This window comes from Anoplopoma fimbria, chromosome 23 (assembly GCF_027596085.1).
Source record: "Anoplopoma fimbria isolate UVic2021 breed Golden Eagle Sablefish chromosome 23, Afim_UVic_2022, whole genome shotgun sequence".
In the NCBI taxonomy this organism is placed as follows: Eukaryota; Metazoa; Chordata; class Actinopteri; order Perciformes; family Anoplopomatidae; genus Anoplopoma; species Anoplopoma fimbria.
The window spans coordinates 17214519-17235008 of NC_072471.1; the positions used below are offsets into that span (position 1 = coordinate 17214519).

At 43.2% G+C, this 20490-nt stretch overlaps 1 protein-coding gene across 1 annotated transcript in view; it reads left to right on the forward strand.

The window, feature by feature from the left end:
- The window catches only part of kcnc2 (potassium voltage-gated channel, Shaw-related subfamily, member 2), a 75707-nt gene extending 56286 nt beyond the window's left edge, over nt 1–19421 (forward strand). Inside the window, 3 exon segments of the mRNA XM_054625094.1 lie at nt 11542–12475; nt 13822–13992; nt 19207–19421. Of these exon segments, the coding sequence (XP_054481069.1) occupies nt 11542–12475; nt 13822–13992; nt 19207–19421 (1320 nt within the window).
- The last annotated feature ends 1069 nt before the right edge of the window (nt 19422–20490 follow it).

The following is a 20490-nucleotide window of genomic DNA, read 5'->3' on the forward strand; positions in this document are numbered from 1 at the left end:
GTACTTTCTAGTAAGATTATGAAAAATAGGAACCCCTACTCTTCATAGGATATAATATAAACATTTGTGTGTATGAGTATATAAATTGGCTACTGGTAAAAGTCACTTGGGTTCCTCTAAATTAAACCTTTAACATCTCCTCTTCCTTCGTGTTCTGAGCGTGTAAAATGAAGATCATCATTGTCTTTTAAATCTGACCCTTTGAGTCTGTGTGTCAATGAAGGCGACGAGTCTGGCAGGGATTCATCCGTCTGCACCTCAACAACCCCTTTCTCCCTTCCAACGCCGACTCCCCCGATTTAAAGCGACAATAAATTATTCAAATTAGAACGCCTGGAAATTTCAGATAGGCTATTTTTAGCCCAGGCACCAGGGTTTGGTTGCCAAAAGCTATGGGTTAAGAAAGGGTTCCCCGAGTGAGCTGGCTGTCGTGTCACAGCGAGCTGTATAATGAGGACGGGGAGGAAGTACGTGTGTGAGTGGGCGTGGGGGAGACAGTGACGGGGGGAGAACGAGAAGAACAACAGATCCTCCTATCGTGTGGAAACGCTGCTGTGTTTTTGTTCTTTCTTTGGTTTTTAGGCGACGCCCGCTCCTCTGTCAGTTGTTGATTCTGAATTAGCGGCGAAGAAACAATTTATAGAAACCCATCCTCTTTAGTTGAGTGAGTGACAGCTACCCCGCTCTTGTTTTGTCATCTGCCGTTACTAAAAACTACGAAACAACACCCCTCATTGTTTTGTCATGTTCAGGGAAAGAGAGATAAGGAGCGAGGGAGAGGGGGAACCCTTTTCCCTGCTAAGGAGCACACCCGTTTATTCTCCCCTCAGCAGCCTCCTCCTCCCACCATTTTTATCTTACCCTTGTGTGATTCCTTCATTTTGATCTGTCAATAAAAAGAAAACTGATCAAGGGAAAACAGTGAAGCCCTGCGTACGACAAGAACATGCCTTTGTTTGGGGACTTGATTGCAATATAGGGCACTTCATTACCAGCCTCCTATTCTACGCTGCCTCTGATATTCCCCGGGACTCATCACTGTCCTCCCAGGCACCCGCTTTATTTTTATCCCGCTTTATTTAATAAAATAAATATCATCCAGCCTTGTCTCTATAGAATAAGGCTGAGATGGAAATCAATTACTCGGCGGTTTAATTATGAATGCGCTACGATGGGTCTTTAAATGAGCCATTCAGCTAACTACACTGCATAATGTTGATTTAACTACTGTTTAATTTTAGAACGGGGAGCGCCATGTGACAGAACTCCGCAAACGCAGACGTCATGTCTGTTTCCCAGCATGAACCGTTCTTCCTCCTGCGGGTCGGCGCAGTGATCACACAGCATGTCTGAGCAGAGATGTATGTAGCTAATGGCCTGGACTCTGAAGAAGACAGTCATCAAAAGGGTCTGTCACCCCACAGGACCTGTTAGGAGGTCCATCATTTCACACACAAGCTCTCTGCACACAAAACACACAGAACTCACTTCTCGTCAGACACCGTATGCTGTAGATATGATGTGCACTAAGAGAAGAACTTTCTTTCCCTGCCTCCTCCGTGCACTTTATTTGTGCTGTATGCATTTAACAGACCGCCCCATCTAGAGTAACTTACAAGCAGCAGCAAAGCAGCATAAATAAGCCCAAACACTTGTCAGACACTTTCCCCTTCATTCACACCAAAAGGTCAAAGAAGTGAATAAGATCGTTTTCTGGCTAACACACTGACTTTTTATTCTTCGGATCGTGTTAGTGTCTGCTTCTACATTTCAGAGGGTTGAGTTAGTGAAAGGGCAAAAAGAGAGTAAAAGAACCTTTTTAGATTCACAGTGTTTCAGCCCAGCATGTTTTGCTGCATTGCATTCTGGTATATTTGTGCCACTGTTGGTGGAGGAAATGTCATTTTCCTGTGTGATCCTGAGTGATTGCCATGGAAGCGCAACGTTTACACAGTGGTGAGTAGATACTGTACTGTATGTGGCGCTTGCCTCAGGGGTTGAAAACTATTAATAGTGTGTAAGTGTGTGTATGTGTGTGTGTGTGTTGTTTTTATCATCTCTCCTTAGAGTCTAAGAAGCATGCAGGTGACAAACATGTGACCACAGTCTGTTTCTTAGTGTATGCGATTGGTGGGAGCTTACGTCCAACACAATCAGCATGTTTGAAATGTTTATTCAAATTCTGTGTCCCAAAGCTTTTGTTTTGCTTAATTAGGGAAGATCTCTGTACGTGCAGTGGCCATGTTTTTTCAGATGACGGTTGTGATACATGTTTCGTTGCGTACCCTAGTCACATGCAGATGGTCGGGTGGATTGGTGGCCTCACGAGAGAGTCTATTCTAATTATGTTAATTTGTAATTTGGTGCCATAACATTTTTCTTTTAACAAAATCTATAATTGTCATTTCTAGGAGGTAGTTCTATTATGTTATGTACATGGACCAGATGGGTATTATGTCTGCATAAAAGCACATGATTTGAAATCCCTGCTGCTTTACCAATTTGTCACTTGACTACATATCGGTATCGACGTGGTTCAGGTAACATCATGTGTAGATCCACATGCTGTAGATACATAGAGGATGGAGAAGGGTGTTGATGAGCTGTTGTTCATGCTCAAAGAGCTGAGCATAACTGTGCTAAGTCGGGGTAAAATGCTCAGCTAAATGTTACGGGTCCCAGGATTGGTACCACAGCAACAAAGTATGTCTGTAAAATACAGCATGAATGCAGCAGCAATAAAGACACGGAGCATTCAGTTCATCATCCAGACTGCATCTGGCATGTGGGCGGAAGTTACCCCCAAAGAGACAGTACGGGGTGCAACTGCTCCCGTGCCAACCGTTCCACCTGAGTGCTGCTGTCATTTACTGATCTCTCCATAATGCATATGAAACATTCACCCACGTGACTATCACGTATATTACAGTTGCAAAAATTACTATTAAAGTAATTAAATCAAATATTTTGGAGCATACCACATAAAGTTAGCAGAGCTGGTTTGAATCAGACTCCATCCAGCTGCCAAAAAACCTCTAACCTAGTGGGATCACAGGTTGCCAAAACTCATCAACAATCAGCTGTGCAGTCTATTTGACTTTTGTTTACAAGCCTCGGTTCACTGGTTGCTAGGCAGCATGAAGAGAGGGAGGGAGAGAGAAAGATGGCCCTGTCACGAAGTAGGTGATCAGTGTCACTCCCTGGGGCTTTGTCAGTATCGTGGGTTGGTGGTGATGTGGAGGACAGAGGGGGGGTCTCTTTGAAGAGACACAACACCACTGAGTGACAGACACCGAGCAACAGACGGAGGGATTTCTCTTGCCGGGGGTCCCTGCTTCCAGCTGGAGCTGAGCTGTCTCTGTGGGAGAGAGAGAGAGAGAGGACAGCTCTGCTGTGTTCATCCGTATCCCTGCATATATATCCACCCATGTTGTGGTCATTAACTGTAAAATAAGGGTTAACTGTCTGTCACCTTTAGCAACATCAGCAATTCCTCTCTACATGACTAATGAGTCCGTTGCTGTTTTATTCCACTAAAAGATTATGTATTTCTTAAGTTTGAGGATGCAGATGAGGAATATATGATGCGTATTTAAGATAAGATTGGTTCCCCTTTGTTATCAGGCTGCCTTTATAATAGGTTTATAAGATGTAATTAATGGAACTTGCATTAAAGCTTAGGTGGGTAACACTGGAGAAACCAGCAAGAGTATGGTAGATTTATAAAGATGATCCAATTTATAGTCCCAGCCCACTGTGGCTCACTCTGTTCCGATAAAGGAAGCCAGCAGCACTAGCTCTCAAAGTCGCTAAATCTAGATAGAAAGTTGGCTACACTGACAGTCCATCCCTTTAGGCCTCCTTCCACTGCCACTCCCCAAAACTATTATTATGAACGCAAACAACCAACATGACTACCGCTACCACTCCGGTGACGTGCAATGAGTGAAGCTCCGACAGTAGGTGGAGAGTTCTGCGCCAAGTAGCAGTGGCTCCTCCTCTGTCCAGGAGCATCGCCTCGAAACCGCTGCTTCCCCAGTCCCCATTGGGACTTAACCCCAACACCAGTCTGCTGAAGGCCCAGGTCGTATAGCTAGGTCAGCTGGAGGGAAAGGAGGCATGGGAGAACCAGAACCAGGACTGCTTGTAGCAGAGTGTCAGACCCCTGTGGCAGTAAAATGTGAGGTTTTCTGACGGGAATCTGGTGCTCGAAAACTCTACTGCATCTCTCCAAAGGGACCGCCAAAATCAACACAAAATGAAAGTACCTCATAGTAGCTTTCTGGAAGGGGTTTTATTGTAATCCAAGGAGTCTGCAGTTATAGTATAAATTTACTATAAAAGTTATAGTAAAAAAGTTGCTGGTCAACCTTCCCATTGGAGGCTTAATTTAAGAGCCCAAAAAAGACAAAACACCTTTCAGGTTGGAGCAGAATAAACCAAAGAAAAAGCAACCAAAAGGTTGTTATAATAATGTTTAAAATGTTTTGGGGTAGCAGTAATTTATTAATCGTTACTTAAATAATATTTACACTGAAATTATCCCATTACACCTCAGGATCCAGATCTTATTAAGCAACACTGATTTTGGTTAACAACAGGATAGACTAAAATCATTTTTCCACCTGTTGTGTTCAAACGGAAGGACTCCAAATGGCCTGTTGAAGGGCAGAGGTTGGTACTCAGCAGAGATACTGTTAGCAAGTCTGAGCATGCTCTTGTTGTGAGTTGCTCAAGGTGCTCAAGGTGCTCAAGGTGGGTCCTACATGCTGTCTCTGCATACTGAACAGCAGTGTTCATGTGGACGTGCAGTTGATCACGTCTGCAGACTTCATGTGAGGGAAAGCCCTAAATCCAGATTGAAATTATAAGCGGGCAATCATGCTGAAACAGAAGGCAGAATTTTTCTGTGGGAGTATACCAAGGTTTGCCCATCCTACGTGATGCTGTCTGAACAGATGAAAGGACGCAGGCTGCGGAAAAATGTGTGAGCCACGAGGGTCGTTCTGTTTTTAGCTTTATGACCCCAGGAGCTGAATCTAAGATTTGTTTTGGCAGATCTCAGTCACAAGATGACAAGTCACTTTCTGGATGGCAGATCATTTCTCTTACTTTGAGTTACTCATTGTCTCTATTCCAAGATACTGTTTAACTGTATGAAGGCTCGGTTTAAAATTCCATAGAAATAAAACTTTTTCTGAAAATACATTTTTTTTTCAAATGAACATAAACATTTCGAAGCTGAGCCTCACAATCAAAGTTCCATTCACCTCCATTGCATAGATGGATTCTTAGGATACCTTTAGGAATTAAGTGAGAAATGTGTTCTGGGTGAACTTTTTTCTACCCGATTTAAATTGGCCACTTTGTGCGTGTAGAGCAGATCAGCTCTCTGATTTCAAACAAGCTAAGTGCCAATGCATCCAAGAAACCACCTCAGGAGGCGCTTTGAGACTCATTCCAGCTAGATGATGAAATCGTGTAGATGCATCATCTCCACAAGATACAAACCCCCTCCAAGTGTAACTACGACAGTCAGTGTCTACACATGAAGTAGGCTCTATTGCTGGTATGTACATGGGTTCTCAGGTGATTTTTTTATTTTTATGGAACTCCTTTGTTAGCTTCAGGAAAACATTGTGGTTTAGGTTGAAATAAGTATGTTACATTTTGTAGGCACGTAACACAGACTTTATCACTCTTTACACTCACAGACTGTATATAAGAAGTAAGAAGTGTACGTAGGCGTTGTGACGTCACCCATTAGTTTGTGGACTGATGTTTTGAAGCCTCAATTCAGCATTTCAGCCTTCGCCATCTTGGTTTATTGCAACCAATGAACAGATTTGACAATATTTGGAGTGACGGAAAGACGCCATATATGGCGTCAATGACAAGGTAGCCCCGCCCTAAAGCATACCCTGCTTTATGGTCTATTTGACTCTAAATGGACCATAATTTACTAAATGAACATCATGCTGTATTGAAGAAGACTTGAAACTAGAGATTGAGACCATGAACTCATGTTTACAATGTTTACTGAGGGAATAAATCAAGTGATGGGTAAGGTCATTTTCTCATAGACTTCTATACAATTAGACTCCCCTTTGAAGAGGATTCGCCCTCCTAATGGCCAGTAGAGAGAATGCAAGTTAAAGACAATTCGGCATTGGCTTCACTTTTTAGAACATGAGGTTACCGCCTGTTATACTTCATCACTTGACGGAGTAGTTGCTGTCAGCGTCTAATATTGCAGTAGATGGGTTTATATTGGGGTAAGCTGAGAGCCTTGTGTTTCTCAGATACAGACGCTAAAGGGCGCCCTGTGCGTCGGTATCAGATGTGAGGACTGTGACAAAGCGTTGGTGGTCGACGACATGTGGATGAGACCGGGCTGTAGTCAATCATGTGTTTGTGTCTATGGTTGGTTGTTGTCAAGCTTAAGTTATTGAAACCAGTTCCTAACAGCTTGAGGTACATTACCTCTTCCTGTAATTTTACTGATGATTGGATCGTATTGTATTGTATTTGCTTAGCAATGATTAGTTAGACCGGCACTTTAAAATGTCTGTGATAAAAGAACCGGTTTCACAATCAGTTGGGGACTTGAGATAAGATAAGATAAAATAATCCTTTAATCCTTAAAAGTCGGTCAAACACCAGGATGAAATTATTCTGATTATAAGTTTGTTCCTTCTTAATTTATGGAATACATTGTATGATCTGCTGTGGGCATACATGAACAGGCCAGAGGTGACAGTTTAATCATGTTTGATTTATCCCTGATGGTTGACAGGCCTGACCGTCAGCTCTAACCTGCAGACCACCAACTTTTTCCTTTCCATTAATGCATGCTAATGTGACGTCCTTGCCGTCGTGATCGAAGCTGGTTGATCTGGCATTTTCCTCATGTCTCTTCTATTGGCCGCTGACAGGCAGCGTTCCAGGGAGTGGCCAAGGCGTCTCGGGAAAATTGATGTGATTATGAGGAAAGGCCTCCCTGCTTCAGGACTGTGACAGCACTCGCATCCCATCAGGGCTTTGGGTGGTGATAGGGCTGCCGGCTGAAGTCCTAATAAATCTCTATTTGTACAGTGCATGTGAAGAGATGCTCAGAGCCAAGCTTTTAAAGAACACGGCTGCCATTTATCATTCTGCCCAGTTTTCTCCTCACTAACGAGCTCTAAAATGTGATTACAGCGCGTGTAAGGAGATCGATTCTTTGCCGGAGGAGACGTCCAGCTCTTCCTGTAGATGTTGAGTGACGGATGGGAGTCTGAGCCTAATGTGATGCAGCACTGATATGAACACATTCAACTCAAGCACGGCGACATAACGCTGAAAACAAACAAAAACAAATTGAAGGTTTTAATGTTAACTGTGAATCATCTTGCCAGCTTATAGTGAATAAGAATGAGCAAGAGCTTCTTGTGAGAGGAGAAAAGAAGATCCTTGATGTGTCAGTCACACTTAAAGCAAAGCATAATGCCTTGCTAGTTGCCCATGGAGACTGAAATGTTCCTCACAGTGTGCAGAAGAAACCTGTAGTGAGCACCCAAATAACACTGCTATCACTGTAGTTTTTAATTCCAGGGCTTTCACACAAGAACAGACATATAATCAGTGAAATCAGCCTCTATAATGATTGTTCATGATGGAAACCTGCACACACGTGGCTGTTGCCGCCACATGTTGATAGTCGGGCGTGAAGGTCACTTGCTTGGCCTCTGCGACAGCCACCTTCATCAGCTGTGCCGATGAGCAGAAACTCCAAAGTTAAAAGCCTTAAACGTTATAAAAAACGCTGGATGGAAAGCGAGGCGAGTCTTTGGGCCAAATTAGATCTGCATTGTTCAGAGATGGACCGTCTGCGCTACATCCGCCCAGCACTGCCTTCAAAGAGCCATTTATAAAGTACAGGACTTAGCATGCAGAGTGTTTGTGTGTGTGTGTGCGTGTGTGTGTGTGTGTGTGTGTGTGTGTGTGCTGGAAATCAGGATGTCGAGAAGCCTGTGCCTGTTGCAATCACATGTTAGAGTAGCTCCTTTGCATTTTTAATGTCTGTCATAAATAACCTCCTGTGGCTGTGTGCACCTGCATGTTAGATGTGGTGTATGACGTGTTTAACGTGACATGGTTCAGACGTCACAGGTAGGCGCGTCCTTGGCGGGGGGGCGGGGGATATATCCTCGCTCTGCAGACACAAACAGGACTAAATTGCGGCCCAGCACGAGACAACTGTTGGTCGTTATTAGCCGGCTCAGCATCCGAGCAGCCAAAGGAAACGGCTCAGGTTTTTCCGCTGCTTGTTTCAGCCATAGTCCTGATAAGAGGCAGACGGAGATAAAGACACACAGAGGGGTGAGATAGGGAGGAAGTCGGTCAGAATTGAGCAGCAGGTAGAGAATTGCTGTAAACAGCTCGAATGTTTAAAGGGAAAATCGTCCCTGAAAGACATCTAACAATTTAATCAAAGCTGGCAGCAGGGCGCAGAGCATTTCGGGGATTCTTTTGTTATCATGTTGTGCTTTCTTTTTCTACTCCCAGTCAATAAGTAGACTAAGTTTTGTCTTATTCTGCATGTGTGTCATTTGGAATGGACGCTAGAGATCAAAAAGAGCCACAACTTACTTCGTAGGACAGCTCATGATGGTTTCATCAGAGTTGATTTTGTAAAGGTTTAAAACCATGCATTGACATTTTAGCACTAAATCCATTAAATGTGGGTTTCATGAAGCTGGACATCAGTACTTTCAGGCATTCATATTTTTTTTACTTTTGTGGGACTTTAAAAAAAGTGAGCACCAACTTGGAGATATCAGAGTTTACAGAGAAACCTGTGTCTTGCAGTCGTAAATACGACATGGATGTTGATGTGGCAGCTGTGAAAAAAAAAATCGAAACGGCATGTTCCACTGAATAAAACAAGCGTGAACTGGCAAAAAAGCTGCAACCACGTATGAGTATGCATCCACAAATGCACACACCTGCAACAAGTGTCCACGTGAAACGGATAATGAGTTTGGCCATGGTACGTGAATCCGTTAAGAAGTTGGCATGAAGACAAACACACACCTTCACACCCACACACTTGATCTCCATGCCAAATTTTGCCAAAAGGTGGGGACACTTCCGTGGACCGCAGCCAAGGTTGAGCTAAGGGGCTACTGGTCACAGCTTAAGATCCATTTTTTAACAGTAGCCATTTTGCAATGATACAGCCTGATGATTTATGTGCTGTGCTTCTCCAGCAACGCCTATATTACCACGGTGGCACAACCAACTAAGCAACACTGTGAGAAATTGTTAGAAAGTGATAAAATAAATCCCTTACCTTCTTCTACAGTATGGTTGTAAAAGCACTGTGTTGTTACAAAGTCCTCTCTAGTTACTTGCTAGCTTATGATTATAAATCTGCAAGCCGGGATTTCTTCTATATCACAAGAAACTGATATTAGAATTTCGGGGAAATTAAAAAATATGGTCTGGTTTCAGATAGTCTGTAATGAGAGTGACAAGCATTTTATTTTGTGTGAACGTGCAGGTTTATAGTGAGATCAGCTGCAGAAATGGAGTCTTGTTAACTTCCGCCTCCAGCCCGGATGAGTCTAAAGAGGAAGGAAAACATCTGTATTAGCACCAAATGCAGTGCAGTCACAAATCTTGTTAGAGTGTGGAATGTGGAAATTCTTGTTCATATGATGCTTTAACTTTAAGTGTATCAATACTGTATTCTGCTTTAGTTTATGGGAAAATGGGTATTTAAGGTATTTGTGAACAGTTTGTGAATAAGAATATGGCTTTTAGTGATGCAACAAGATTGAAAACCTATTCAGCATTATCATATACTGTATACTTTGTTGCACAATGTAACGTCATTTTGCAGCATTCTCTCACTTTAAAAACGTGCCAGTAAATGGACGAACACACTCACTTATAAGACACAAAAGACGTATGTATGATAAATGAAGAGAAAAATACACACGAACAGTTCAGGAGCACGGTGACCCAAATAGTGGCAACGATATTTTGAGAGTGTGGTGAGTCATGCGATCCAAAAACAAGGCAGAGTGTGAGGAGACGTCTTCAGGGCTCAGTGGGCAGAGCGCACTGGTGGATGGACTGTGGGAGGAAAAAGGTGGAGAAGGAGCACAGCAGGCTGATGGTGTGTGTGGAAATCTGCTCAGTCTAGCTCCTCGGAGAAAGACGTGGATGTTCTTGCGCTCAGCCAGAGCGTCTTCCAGGTCGGAGGGTAAAAAAGCTGGATGCGAGCTCTGCATCTAACAGGTGGTTCCATTAACACTTTCCAGAGGAAGACCAAAACAAAACCAGAAAATAAATCGGCATGTGACTCATCATTTAATACTGTTACCATACAGATTCGGCTGCAAGTGGATCAACATTTTAATTTGTTGGCAAAATGACTATTTAATGTCCTTATCTCACCTGACTTTGCCTTATTCTGTATTGTGACACAAAGATGGTCACAGCGTTGGTTATGACAGAATGATGCTAGTTATGGTGAGAGCTGTTTGTCTCCTGCAGAGCAGCAGCACATTTGTTTAAAAGGTTTCACGGTTTTGTCCCAACTCTCCTACTGATCACGCCAGCTGCCATCTTAAAGGTAGGGCTTTGCCAGTCAGAATTTTTTGATTGCGTTCAATTTCTAAACAATATGTAACTGTTCAACTGTCACTGCTCAGAATTTGACGTAGTATGACAGTTCATTTTTTGAGCTTGATTAGAATTGGGTGCTCAAAGGTCACTGTGACCTCACAAAACAGGTTTTTGGCCATAACTGAAGAATTTACATGATACCTATGTCAATTTCACTCAAATGTCTGCTCAGATAAAATTGATGAAGTGATGACATTTCGGAAAACTAAGGATGAAAACTGCAACTTGACTGGTTGGCGGAGGCATACAACCACAAGGTGGTGATTCTAGTTTCTCTTGTATTACTTTTACATTACTTTTTACATTTTAATTCTTCAAGACTCTAAAACAAATATAAAAACTTTTTTTTAATTGACCCGTCCACAACTAGTACACATGTGCAACCATTCAAAAATTAAGTAGAGTACAACAACCCAACATCACTTACAATGCAACTGCAGGGAGATGTGGCAACACTTAAAATGCCATAGGAGGCAAAAATAAGCACCTTTTCCCTATTCCCCACTGATTCTGAAGTCTCATGTCTGCTTGGTTAGCTTAACCACTAACGGTCCAACATACCAGCAGCAGTAAATTAAATCTGACTGCATCTGCATGCCTGTGTTACATTCCCACCAGGAGCAAGGGGGAAGTGTGTATTTATTTGTTGCTCTTGCTAATAGATTGCTCCTCTCTCTGGAGTCCACTCAAATTGAAGTTAATTAAACTTGTCTGAGTTCACACTCTTTCTCAAGAGTAAATTAATGGATTTATCACGGTGTATGAATCTTCAGCCGGTGTATAAAACGCCAAGGTTCAAAACCATTTGAAATGTAAAGGACGGATCCATGGTAACGTGTGTTTTTCTCTTCTCCTCTCCTGTAGTTTATAGCCTTTGCCTCTTTGTTCTTCATCCTGGTCTCCATCACCACCTTCTGCTTGGAGACTCATGAGGCTTTCAACACCATCATCAACAAGACGGAGCTGATGCGGAACAGCAGCGTGCCGGACTCCGGCCCACAGTACGAGATTGAAACGGATCCCGCACTCACCTACGTGGAAGGCGTTTGCGTCTTCTGGTTCACCATCGAGTTCCTGGTGCGTGTGACCTTCTGCCCGGTCAAGTTGGAGTTTGTTAAGAGCGTTCTCAACATCATCGACTTTGTGGCTATCCTGCCTTTCTACTTGGAGGTGGGGCTGAGTGGCCTTTCCTCAAAGGCCGCCAAGGATGTGTTGGGTTTTCTAAGGGTGGTGCGCTTTGTCCGTATCCTGCGCATCTTCAAGCTAACGCGCCACTTTGTGGGGCTAAGGGTGCTGGGCCACACATTACGGGCCAGCACCAATGAATTCCTGCTGCTCATCATCTTCCTGGCGTTGGGAGTGCTAATTTTCGCCACCATGATCTACTACGCCGAACGAATCGGCGCCAACGCCAATGACCCCACCGGTAGCGTCCACACCAAGTTCAAGAACATCCCCATTGGCTTCTGGTGGGCCGTGGTAACCATGACAACACTGGGCTATGGCGACATGTATCCAGAGACCTGGTCGGGCATGGTCGTGGGTGCGCTGTGCGCCCTGGCGGGGGTGCTGACGATAGCCATGCCTGTGCCGGTTATCGTCAATAACTTTGGGATGTACTACTCCCTGGCCATGGCCAAGCAGAAGCTGCCCAAGAAGAGGAAGAAACACATCCCTCAGGTGGTGCAGGGAGGGTCCCCCATATACTGCAAAGCAGATCTCAACACCACCTGCAACAGCACTCAAGGTGACCTGTGCCACGTCAAAGGGAGCAGAGTGCTAGAACGCAACCGCTCAGGTAAGACCAGATCAAAAAAATCATGAGCAGCCACACCTCGGTATTAAAGTACAGGTTACCCTGAGAGTGACAGCATATATGTGTAGTGACAGCAAAGAGACCTCCTCTCAGGTAGAAAAGCTGTGTCCATTTGACAGATTCCCCCTTGAGGCTATAAATGGTTTCCCCCCAGAGACTCGCTCTCACCACAGCAGCTCCCTCACAGACGACTGAGCTCTCTCGCCTCGCAGCCTTCATCTGCGGTTGCCACAGTGACGAGGAAGGCGATGCACAAGGTACTGTGAGTAGGAGACGGCTGTGTGAAACGGCTTATGCTGATAAGAAGTCAGAGGCCTTGTGTCCAAGTCTTTCTTGCAGCGGGGTTTGTTCATTGGCTGCTCAGACCGTAGGTGGCTGTTTTTCCCCTCCAGGCCCATCAGTAATTCACTCTTACACATCTGATATTGATGGAAATTAGTGTCGACCCCCGTACACCGCCTGTCTTTGAATTCCAGAGCAGACACTCCTGAGGATTGGAGCGCCCTGTGGGCTCCACTGCTGTCTATTTGTTTATTAGGTCTCAGAAACTTTATATTCAATAAGCATATAATAATTCATGGCTCAACTGAATGCACCAACAGAATTAATCTGGTCTAGTCCTCAGAGGTCATTTCAAATACACAGTCTGTAAGGTTACTTTCCTCTTCAATGCCCTTTTGATTGCATCACGTTTTATGTTCCAATGTGAAAGGGTTTCAATGTATTGAATTCAGCCAGGTTTTACTGTTGGATTATTTGATCTCAGACTAATATTAAACCTTCAGTTTAAAAACTTTTATAGAAACCCAAATAAATAAATTATTTAAAATCACAAATCAATTAAGTATGTTGGACTTGATAAGAAATAATATTTAATTCCTGAATTCACTGTGGAAATGTTTAACTAAGAGAAAAGATTGAACAAACTCCAACGAAAGACATGTTGCTGTTACTAGAGAAATGTAACTGACATTAAAGTTGAGGTTAAATGCAAGACTTTAAATTCCACAGCAACTTATATCTAAGAAGGGAATGATGTGATTAAAACAATTAATAACTATCATATTACCATATTATTTAGTATCTCTGCTGAAAATCAGGGAGTTATTGATGCCATTACTGAAGCTTTACTTTTATGGTAAGTTCATTTCTTAGGGCTTTTTTTTTTATTATTATTACTGAAGCTACTGTTATGAGCCCAGAAATCAAATCTTAAACCCTTCTGTTATGTCAGAGTAGGAGAATTGTAAATTGTAAGACTTGAGGAAAGGGGTCCTTAAATTTAAGAACATTTCTGATCTCTAACCTGACTGTTTCTTTTCTCACAGTTCTGTCAGCAGACTGTAGCGGGGGCAGCGACCTGACCATGTCTCCAGAGGAGAGGGTCCCCATGCGAAGGTCCAGCACCCGGGAACAGGACCAGAGGAGTGGGGGGACATGCTTCCTGCTCGCTGCCAGTGACTACACCTGCCCTGCAGACGGAGGGATGCGAAAAGCAGGTAACTGCATGCGGAACTCTACTGCTTTTTGACTTTAATGAATAAGTAACTCATTGATTCATTTATTATGTCAGTTTTAAACTATTATTTTTTGTCTTAGAGAATCATTCTGAAATTCATGCTTGCTATTGTGCATTGACAAATTTTTCACCCATTAGTCATCACTTATAATTCCGGGTTATGTTTTCCTGTGACCATTTTTTTCAGTTTGTGTTGAATAGGCTTTGAATAAACTGAATGAACAGTCATAGTAGATCATATTTCAGATATGTTTTACCATAAAAATATAGATGTCAGAGCTTGGCATGTTTTAAGAGAATCAGTGAAAATCCTCATCAGCTGATCCGTATCCTTAGTGACCGGGACACGGACATCCCTGGAGGGGGGGAGGCTGTTTGTTCAGGCCTAGTCGGCTCAGGTAACGTCACCTGTGGATCTGCTGCCGCGGTTCTCAGCAGTGACACGCAGCACTACTTTTTTTCGGCAATTCTGAGGGGCAACAGCGTCCATGCGGCTGACTCAGAACTGTTGCTTTCTTCACAATTTATTCATGTTTTCCTGTTGCCTGGAAACACTTGAATAAATTTCTGACCCTGCGTCTCGCTGATTTGGCTGTTGCCAGGTTTCATTGCCCGTCTGGAGCTCCCAAAGAAACTGCCCAGTGTATCATCCGGACCCTAAGGTGATGGTACACCAGCAGATGTTTCCGGTATCTCCCAATCAGAGGAAAAGACAAAAATAGATTTTAATCCTATCAACTCATAAATGTTTTGACTCCTTTGTTTGGAACATTGGAAAGGGCATTTTGATGCTTCTAAAAAAATGTTTAAGCTAATCACCAGCTAATACAGTGGATTTATTTACATTCAGATAAAATAATATACTTTTATACTTACTGACTGTGTAAGTGCCTATCTGACATATAGACCTGTTAAATATATCTGCCCAGTCCTCAGGAAAGAATGTCGACATACATTTTTGCATTCGGTCAAATATCCAGCGAGCGTTATTAAGAATTAGGTGGTATCGTGATGAGTATAAGAAACGACAACATCCACCAAAGAGCGTGGTAGCTGTGGTGGATGGGTCTAATGAATACAGGACTTTCACCCAGGAGACCCTTGTTAGTGTCCCGTGTGAAAACCAAAAGTAAGCGTTGATTAAACCCTTGTTACGTTATGAAACCTTATGTAAGACAGTCGGTCAAAGGGCGGTTGTTATTTACATACGCTAGTTACATGGTAACGTTACTATTTTAGCACAAACCTTTTCTAACCTTAAAGGTAGGGTTGGTAATCTTCTTCAGAGACATTTAAAAAATGTTGGTTGAAGGTCTTAATACATGATTACAGCAATCCCTAAATCAAATACAGCTGATATCTTAACATCTGAGTACTAACAATAGCCATGTTTGTTGTTTACGTTCACAATGCACATTTTGGGGGTGTGGCTTTTGAGGGAGGCCTGAAGGGACTTTCTTTTGAGATTCAGCCACTTTTGGAGCTAGTGCTGCTAGCTACTTCGGAAAAGAGTTGGCAACACTCTGCTTGGTTTTTAGGTTGGATCATTAGTGACTCTTGCTAGTTTCTTAAGATTACCAACCCTGCCTTTACCAAGAAGTTTTGTCGCCTATGCCTCACCATTAGTTTCACAACCCCAACTACGTAGCATTAAGCGTTTCTGCAGGGATGATTAGCAGAAGTAAAAAAATATATTTTTGGTTCAGAAACGTCGACATTCAAAGTATCCCACAATTTGCCGAAATTAATTATGCCAATTTTTTTGCGAATAGGTTGCAAATATTATTTTATGATATTAACATAAAGACAAAGAAAAAGAGGCAAGGTCATTCATTCCTGGCCCTTTATATGTCACTGAGAATTCTAATTATATATATTGACGAAGAAGTCAATTTGCCCAAGTCAAACATTATGAGTTGACCCCGGCCTTGATTCTTCTTTCTGATTGTTGAAACATTTGCTGGCAAAGTACGCTAACCCTAAACCTTGACTAGATTTTGCAACAGTTAATATTGTTTACAATTAGAGATGTCAGATTTGTCCAGATTAGTTGCCTGTCGGTCATGTAGAGGTGCATCAGTGGAAAGGTCAGACTCAGAAAGGGGCTTGATCTTCCAAACCCTTTGACCCAAGCTAAAGGTCATCGTGACGTCCACATCAGCGAATTACCACAAAGTCCTGTCGCTGTTCCGTGCGATTTCAAAAGGCAGAAAAGGTCATAAACTAAAATGCATAAACTGAGGAGCTCACGCAGTAGAAATTGAGGTCATGCTGCAGCTCATTCAACAGAAAATCACGAAAAAAAACATTTTTTCGATTGCAGCCTCTATTCGACCACACTAAAATAATATTTAGACGCAATGCGGGGCCTAAAGCATGTACGTTAGATCAATTCCTCCATTTTATCTGAAGCATCTTGAGGCATTAGACTTTTAATCTGGACTGTAATGTGGAAAAGTAAGCCTTGGCTAATTGCCTCCTATCAGAAGTTAACTGTTTCTCCAGGAGGCTATCTGAACCTCCTGCTCTCAGTGTTATTGCTCTGTAGCCTCACAGGGCTGCTGCACTCACTATATAGCAGGCAAATCAATGCTATCGTACCATTAGAGTGACACTCTGCAAATAAAAGGTTTTTCTTCAATTGAATTTCAGCTGCTATTTCGTAAGAATTAGATAACACATCATTCAGGTTTACATTTTATCCCGAAATGTACTGAAGGACGAACATATTGATGGTTTTCCACGCTGGCTGTTGAGATAGACTAGGAGATTAGACCAATGTGCTTGTGGTCCAGATCCTCTAGGGAGCACATCAGGGTGGTCTCTCTCATAGCAGAGCCCCTCGCCAGTCGCGTGCGCTCCACGTAGGCGACCGAGCAGCTGTGCTGTCGCCGTTGTCGCCACACACCGACGGCTAATGCATAAAACATCCCTTTTCTAGTCCCCGACTACCTGTTGGCATAGACCCAGGCTGCCCTTTGTTCCGCCTGCTCGGCTGGCTCTGAGACAGCCTCGCCGAAACAAATGGTGGCGCGTGCAGTATGGTAATGAGGCCACGTTTCCATTAGCTGCTCCTCATCAGTGTTCACGTCGGCCGATCGGCAGGCTCCATTAATGAAACGGCTGCTTGGGCTTGCTTGTTCATTTTTGTGCCGGCGTGCCTCCCTGCAATTTCTTTGAGAAGTTTGAGCTGTTGTAAAGTGTCTCCAATTCATTGTTTTTTTTAGACTGGTTATTGGTTCGATGCCTTTAATAAAGTCTGTGGTTAACACAAGGCTTAAGACATTTTAATGTTTTGGTCTACAACATAAAATATGTTTTGAAGCTTTTGCATGTCTTGTTAGCGGTTGCATGTCTTGTTAGCGGTTGCTAACAAGTGGCTAAATGAGACTACAAAACCTCATCACGTCAACTAGTCAGCCTTCACAGCCTCGTTGTGTATACTCTCACTCATGCCACTGTGTTGTAGTTAGTTTATAGCCTAACACTAGCTTTTTACCTCTGCCTATTGATTCACGCTTTAAGAAATCATTTAGGTGTATCTTGCTGAACAAAACATATAAGTATCATGAAGCTTATTTTCTGTAAGAATCAAAAAAACAGAAAAATCCTTTTGGCTTTTTGTGGAGGGAACCAGTGCGATGCTAACTTCATGTTGGTGTACAAAACTATGTCATCCCTGCAGCACACTATTCCTAAAGTTATCAACATTTATTAAACATTAGTGAGATTTACAGTCTTTAAACAATTTCCTGTGAGAGAAAATACTAATGATGATGCCATGAGGTGAATGACTGCTTATATGATTATCTTATTAAAACCAATTGAAGGATAACAATATATCTTATTTGACTAATTTCCACACTGAACTCTGGCAAACTGGAATTGTAATCACACAGGCATTTATGAAAGGCTGAGGTACTCAGATTCATTCATTATTATGACATTCATTGTGTCGGAACATCAGTATGTTAGCTAGCTAGCTTACCTAGCTAGCTATAGGCCAGTAAGTCCAACTAAAAAATATGGCAGACATAGATATCCTAGTGAGGTTAATCTAAAAGCATGTCAAATTGTTATAACAAGCCCCATAGTTGTAATTCTGTTCTTTTACGATATTGGGGATTTAAAAAACCCACGTGGTGAAAAGAACCACAGAAGTGTCAACAAACGGAAGCTAAAATGGCTGCAATGCTAGCAACGGAAAATCTATTCCATGAAATTGGTATGTAACTGCTTTTTTGGATTAGTAGAATTGACTGAATGAGAATTAGAGGCGCAGTGTGTAGGATTTAGTGATATCTAGTGGTGAGATCACAGATTACAACCTGCTGAATACCTGCCCCCCTTTGTAGATATAAAGGGCTGGTTCTAAGCTAAAAGAACACAACGATTCTTAGCTTCAGCTGATTCTACACCAATGAAATCATAGTTATGAATACTATATCCCATATCTGCAAGTTGATACTCTTGACCTTTTAGCACTGGATTGTATTTAAATGTAACTGCCAGCGATGTTTTGCTCTGCAGCCATTTTCCCATTGGTTTGTTGACATTTTTAGCTGAATGATGAGTGAGTCATAACTTGACTCAGACTTACAACTAGAAGACTGATGCAGACGTTTTTCTTTTTTTCCTACTCGGCTGCTTCTTATTTCAAGTCAAATTAAGCCGCCTACTTTGACAGCGAAGAGTAAAACAGCTTAGCTATCTTTAAATGATACCATTTCCCTCTAAATAAGCTGTGTTCATGATTACTTCTAACTTATCCCCAAGTACCAACGGGAGGGTGCCGTGTATATTTCCTGGTCTGAAGGTTTTTTTCAACATAGATGGAGTGTGTCTTTTGCCAGAAGTGTTCTTTGGCTCTAGCCACTGAGGATTAACTCAGCCAGTGAGGGTATTTCTCCCTCTAGAGCAGCTCCAGCTCCAAAACATGTAGCGCATCTCAGAACTCCACTCTGCCTCACAGTCAGGAAATGTGCCGTGCATGCTCTCACCATACAGTGTGTTACCGCTGCTCTGTCTCACTCCTGTCTCCTGTCTTGTCCCGGATCACTCGGCTGGCTCGGACTCGGATCGTTGCCTGCTCGCTCGCCGGCCTGCCTGCCTGCCTGCCTGCCTGCCTGCCTGTGTGTTCATGTCCTGTTCCTGCACCACCACCACCACCACCACCATCCCCCCTCATCTGAAGGCTATGAGAAATCCCGGAGCTTAAACAACATATCGGGCATGGCCGGTAACGCCCTGAGGTTGTCTCCTGTGTCCTCGCCCTACGGATCGCCCTGCCCGCTGCGGCGCTCCCGCTCCCCATCCCCTCCATCCTGTGAGATGTCCAGCCCCCCCCCCCCACACTTTGGCCTGAAACCACCCCACAAACAAACCCGCTGCCTTCGGTTTTACATCTGAACTCTGTTCTAGGTATTGTGACTAATGGATCAGTACTTTACTCTGTAGCTAAGACTGATGTTAGTGGCTCGGGCCCCCCACACCCCCTTCTCCTTAAAGATAGATGTGCTTAGCTAACTGGTCCGTCCCCTTAAGTCCGATGTTGTCCTACTTTTGAGACCCGCAATAAAAGAACTCCAACTGGTGGCTCCAGAAGTAGCAGCCATAACATTAATAAAGGACACATAAAAATAATCAGGGATAGTAGATGTCGCAATATTTAGATACCTTTTTGAGAAAAGACGTGCTTCCAAAAAAAAAAGCGAGATGTCACTTTGTTTTTTTCCTCACACAACTGTGACTTTTGTCTTTGGGTTTGTCTACTTTTTATTTTTGGGAGGGATGGGCGTTGAGACGGAGGGCTGATTGCACGCGCACACGTCTGTCGCTCCTCACCTGCTGCCGGGTCCTGCTCATGTTTTTGCATGGATCATCCTATAACCATCACCTGCAAGCAATGTGGCAAAGAGGAGAAGGGACGAGGCCGACCGCCAGATCATGGGAATATATGTATATATATATATATATATACATATATGTATTTGTAGAAGTATTTTATTATAATGTCAGGGTCTAGGACTTTGCATTGTGTCTCATTTTGCCGTCGGCTTCACTAACAATCCACAGCGGAGACTGAAAACACAGAAAAGCTCAGCTGGGCGTTTGTTCCTCTCTGCATGTGGGTTGTTTTCGTGTTGTTGGTTTTTTTTCACTCGTCTGCTGCTATTTCCGATTAACTTTCTCCCCGCCGCCTTCATGTTTTGTTTTTCTCTTTGACGGTACGCCACCAAAGCCTGTTGTGTCTCTGGTCGTTTACTCACAGATAGCTGCAAAGAGGTTGTCCTTACTGGTTTCACACAAGCAGAGAACAGCGTTCCGCCTTAGTGGCTTGAGGAGGGAAAAGAGGCACCGCCGCGGTGGAGAAGGTAAACCTTCTTAACAGGTGTGGGGGTCAGCTGACAGTGTGGAACCCTCTCACCCTGTTCTGGTCATGAGTTAAGATGTGGCCGTTCTTAAATCAGGGGTTACT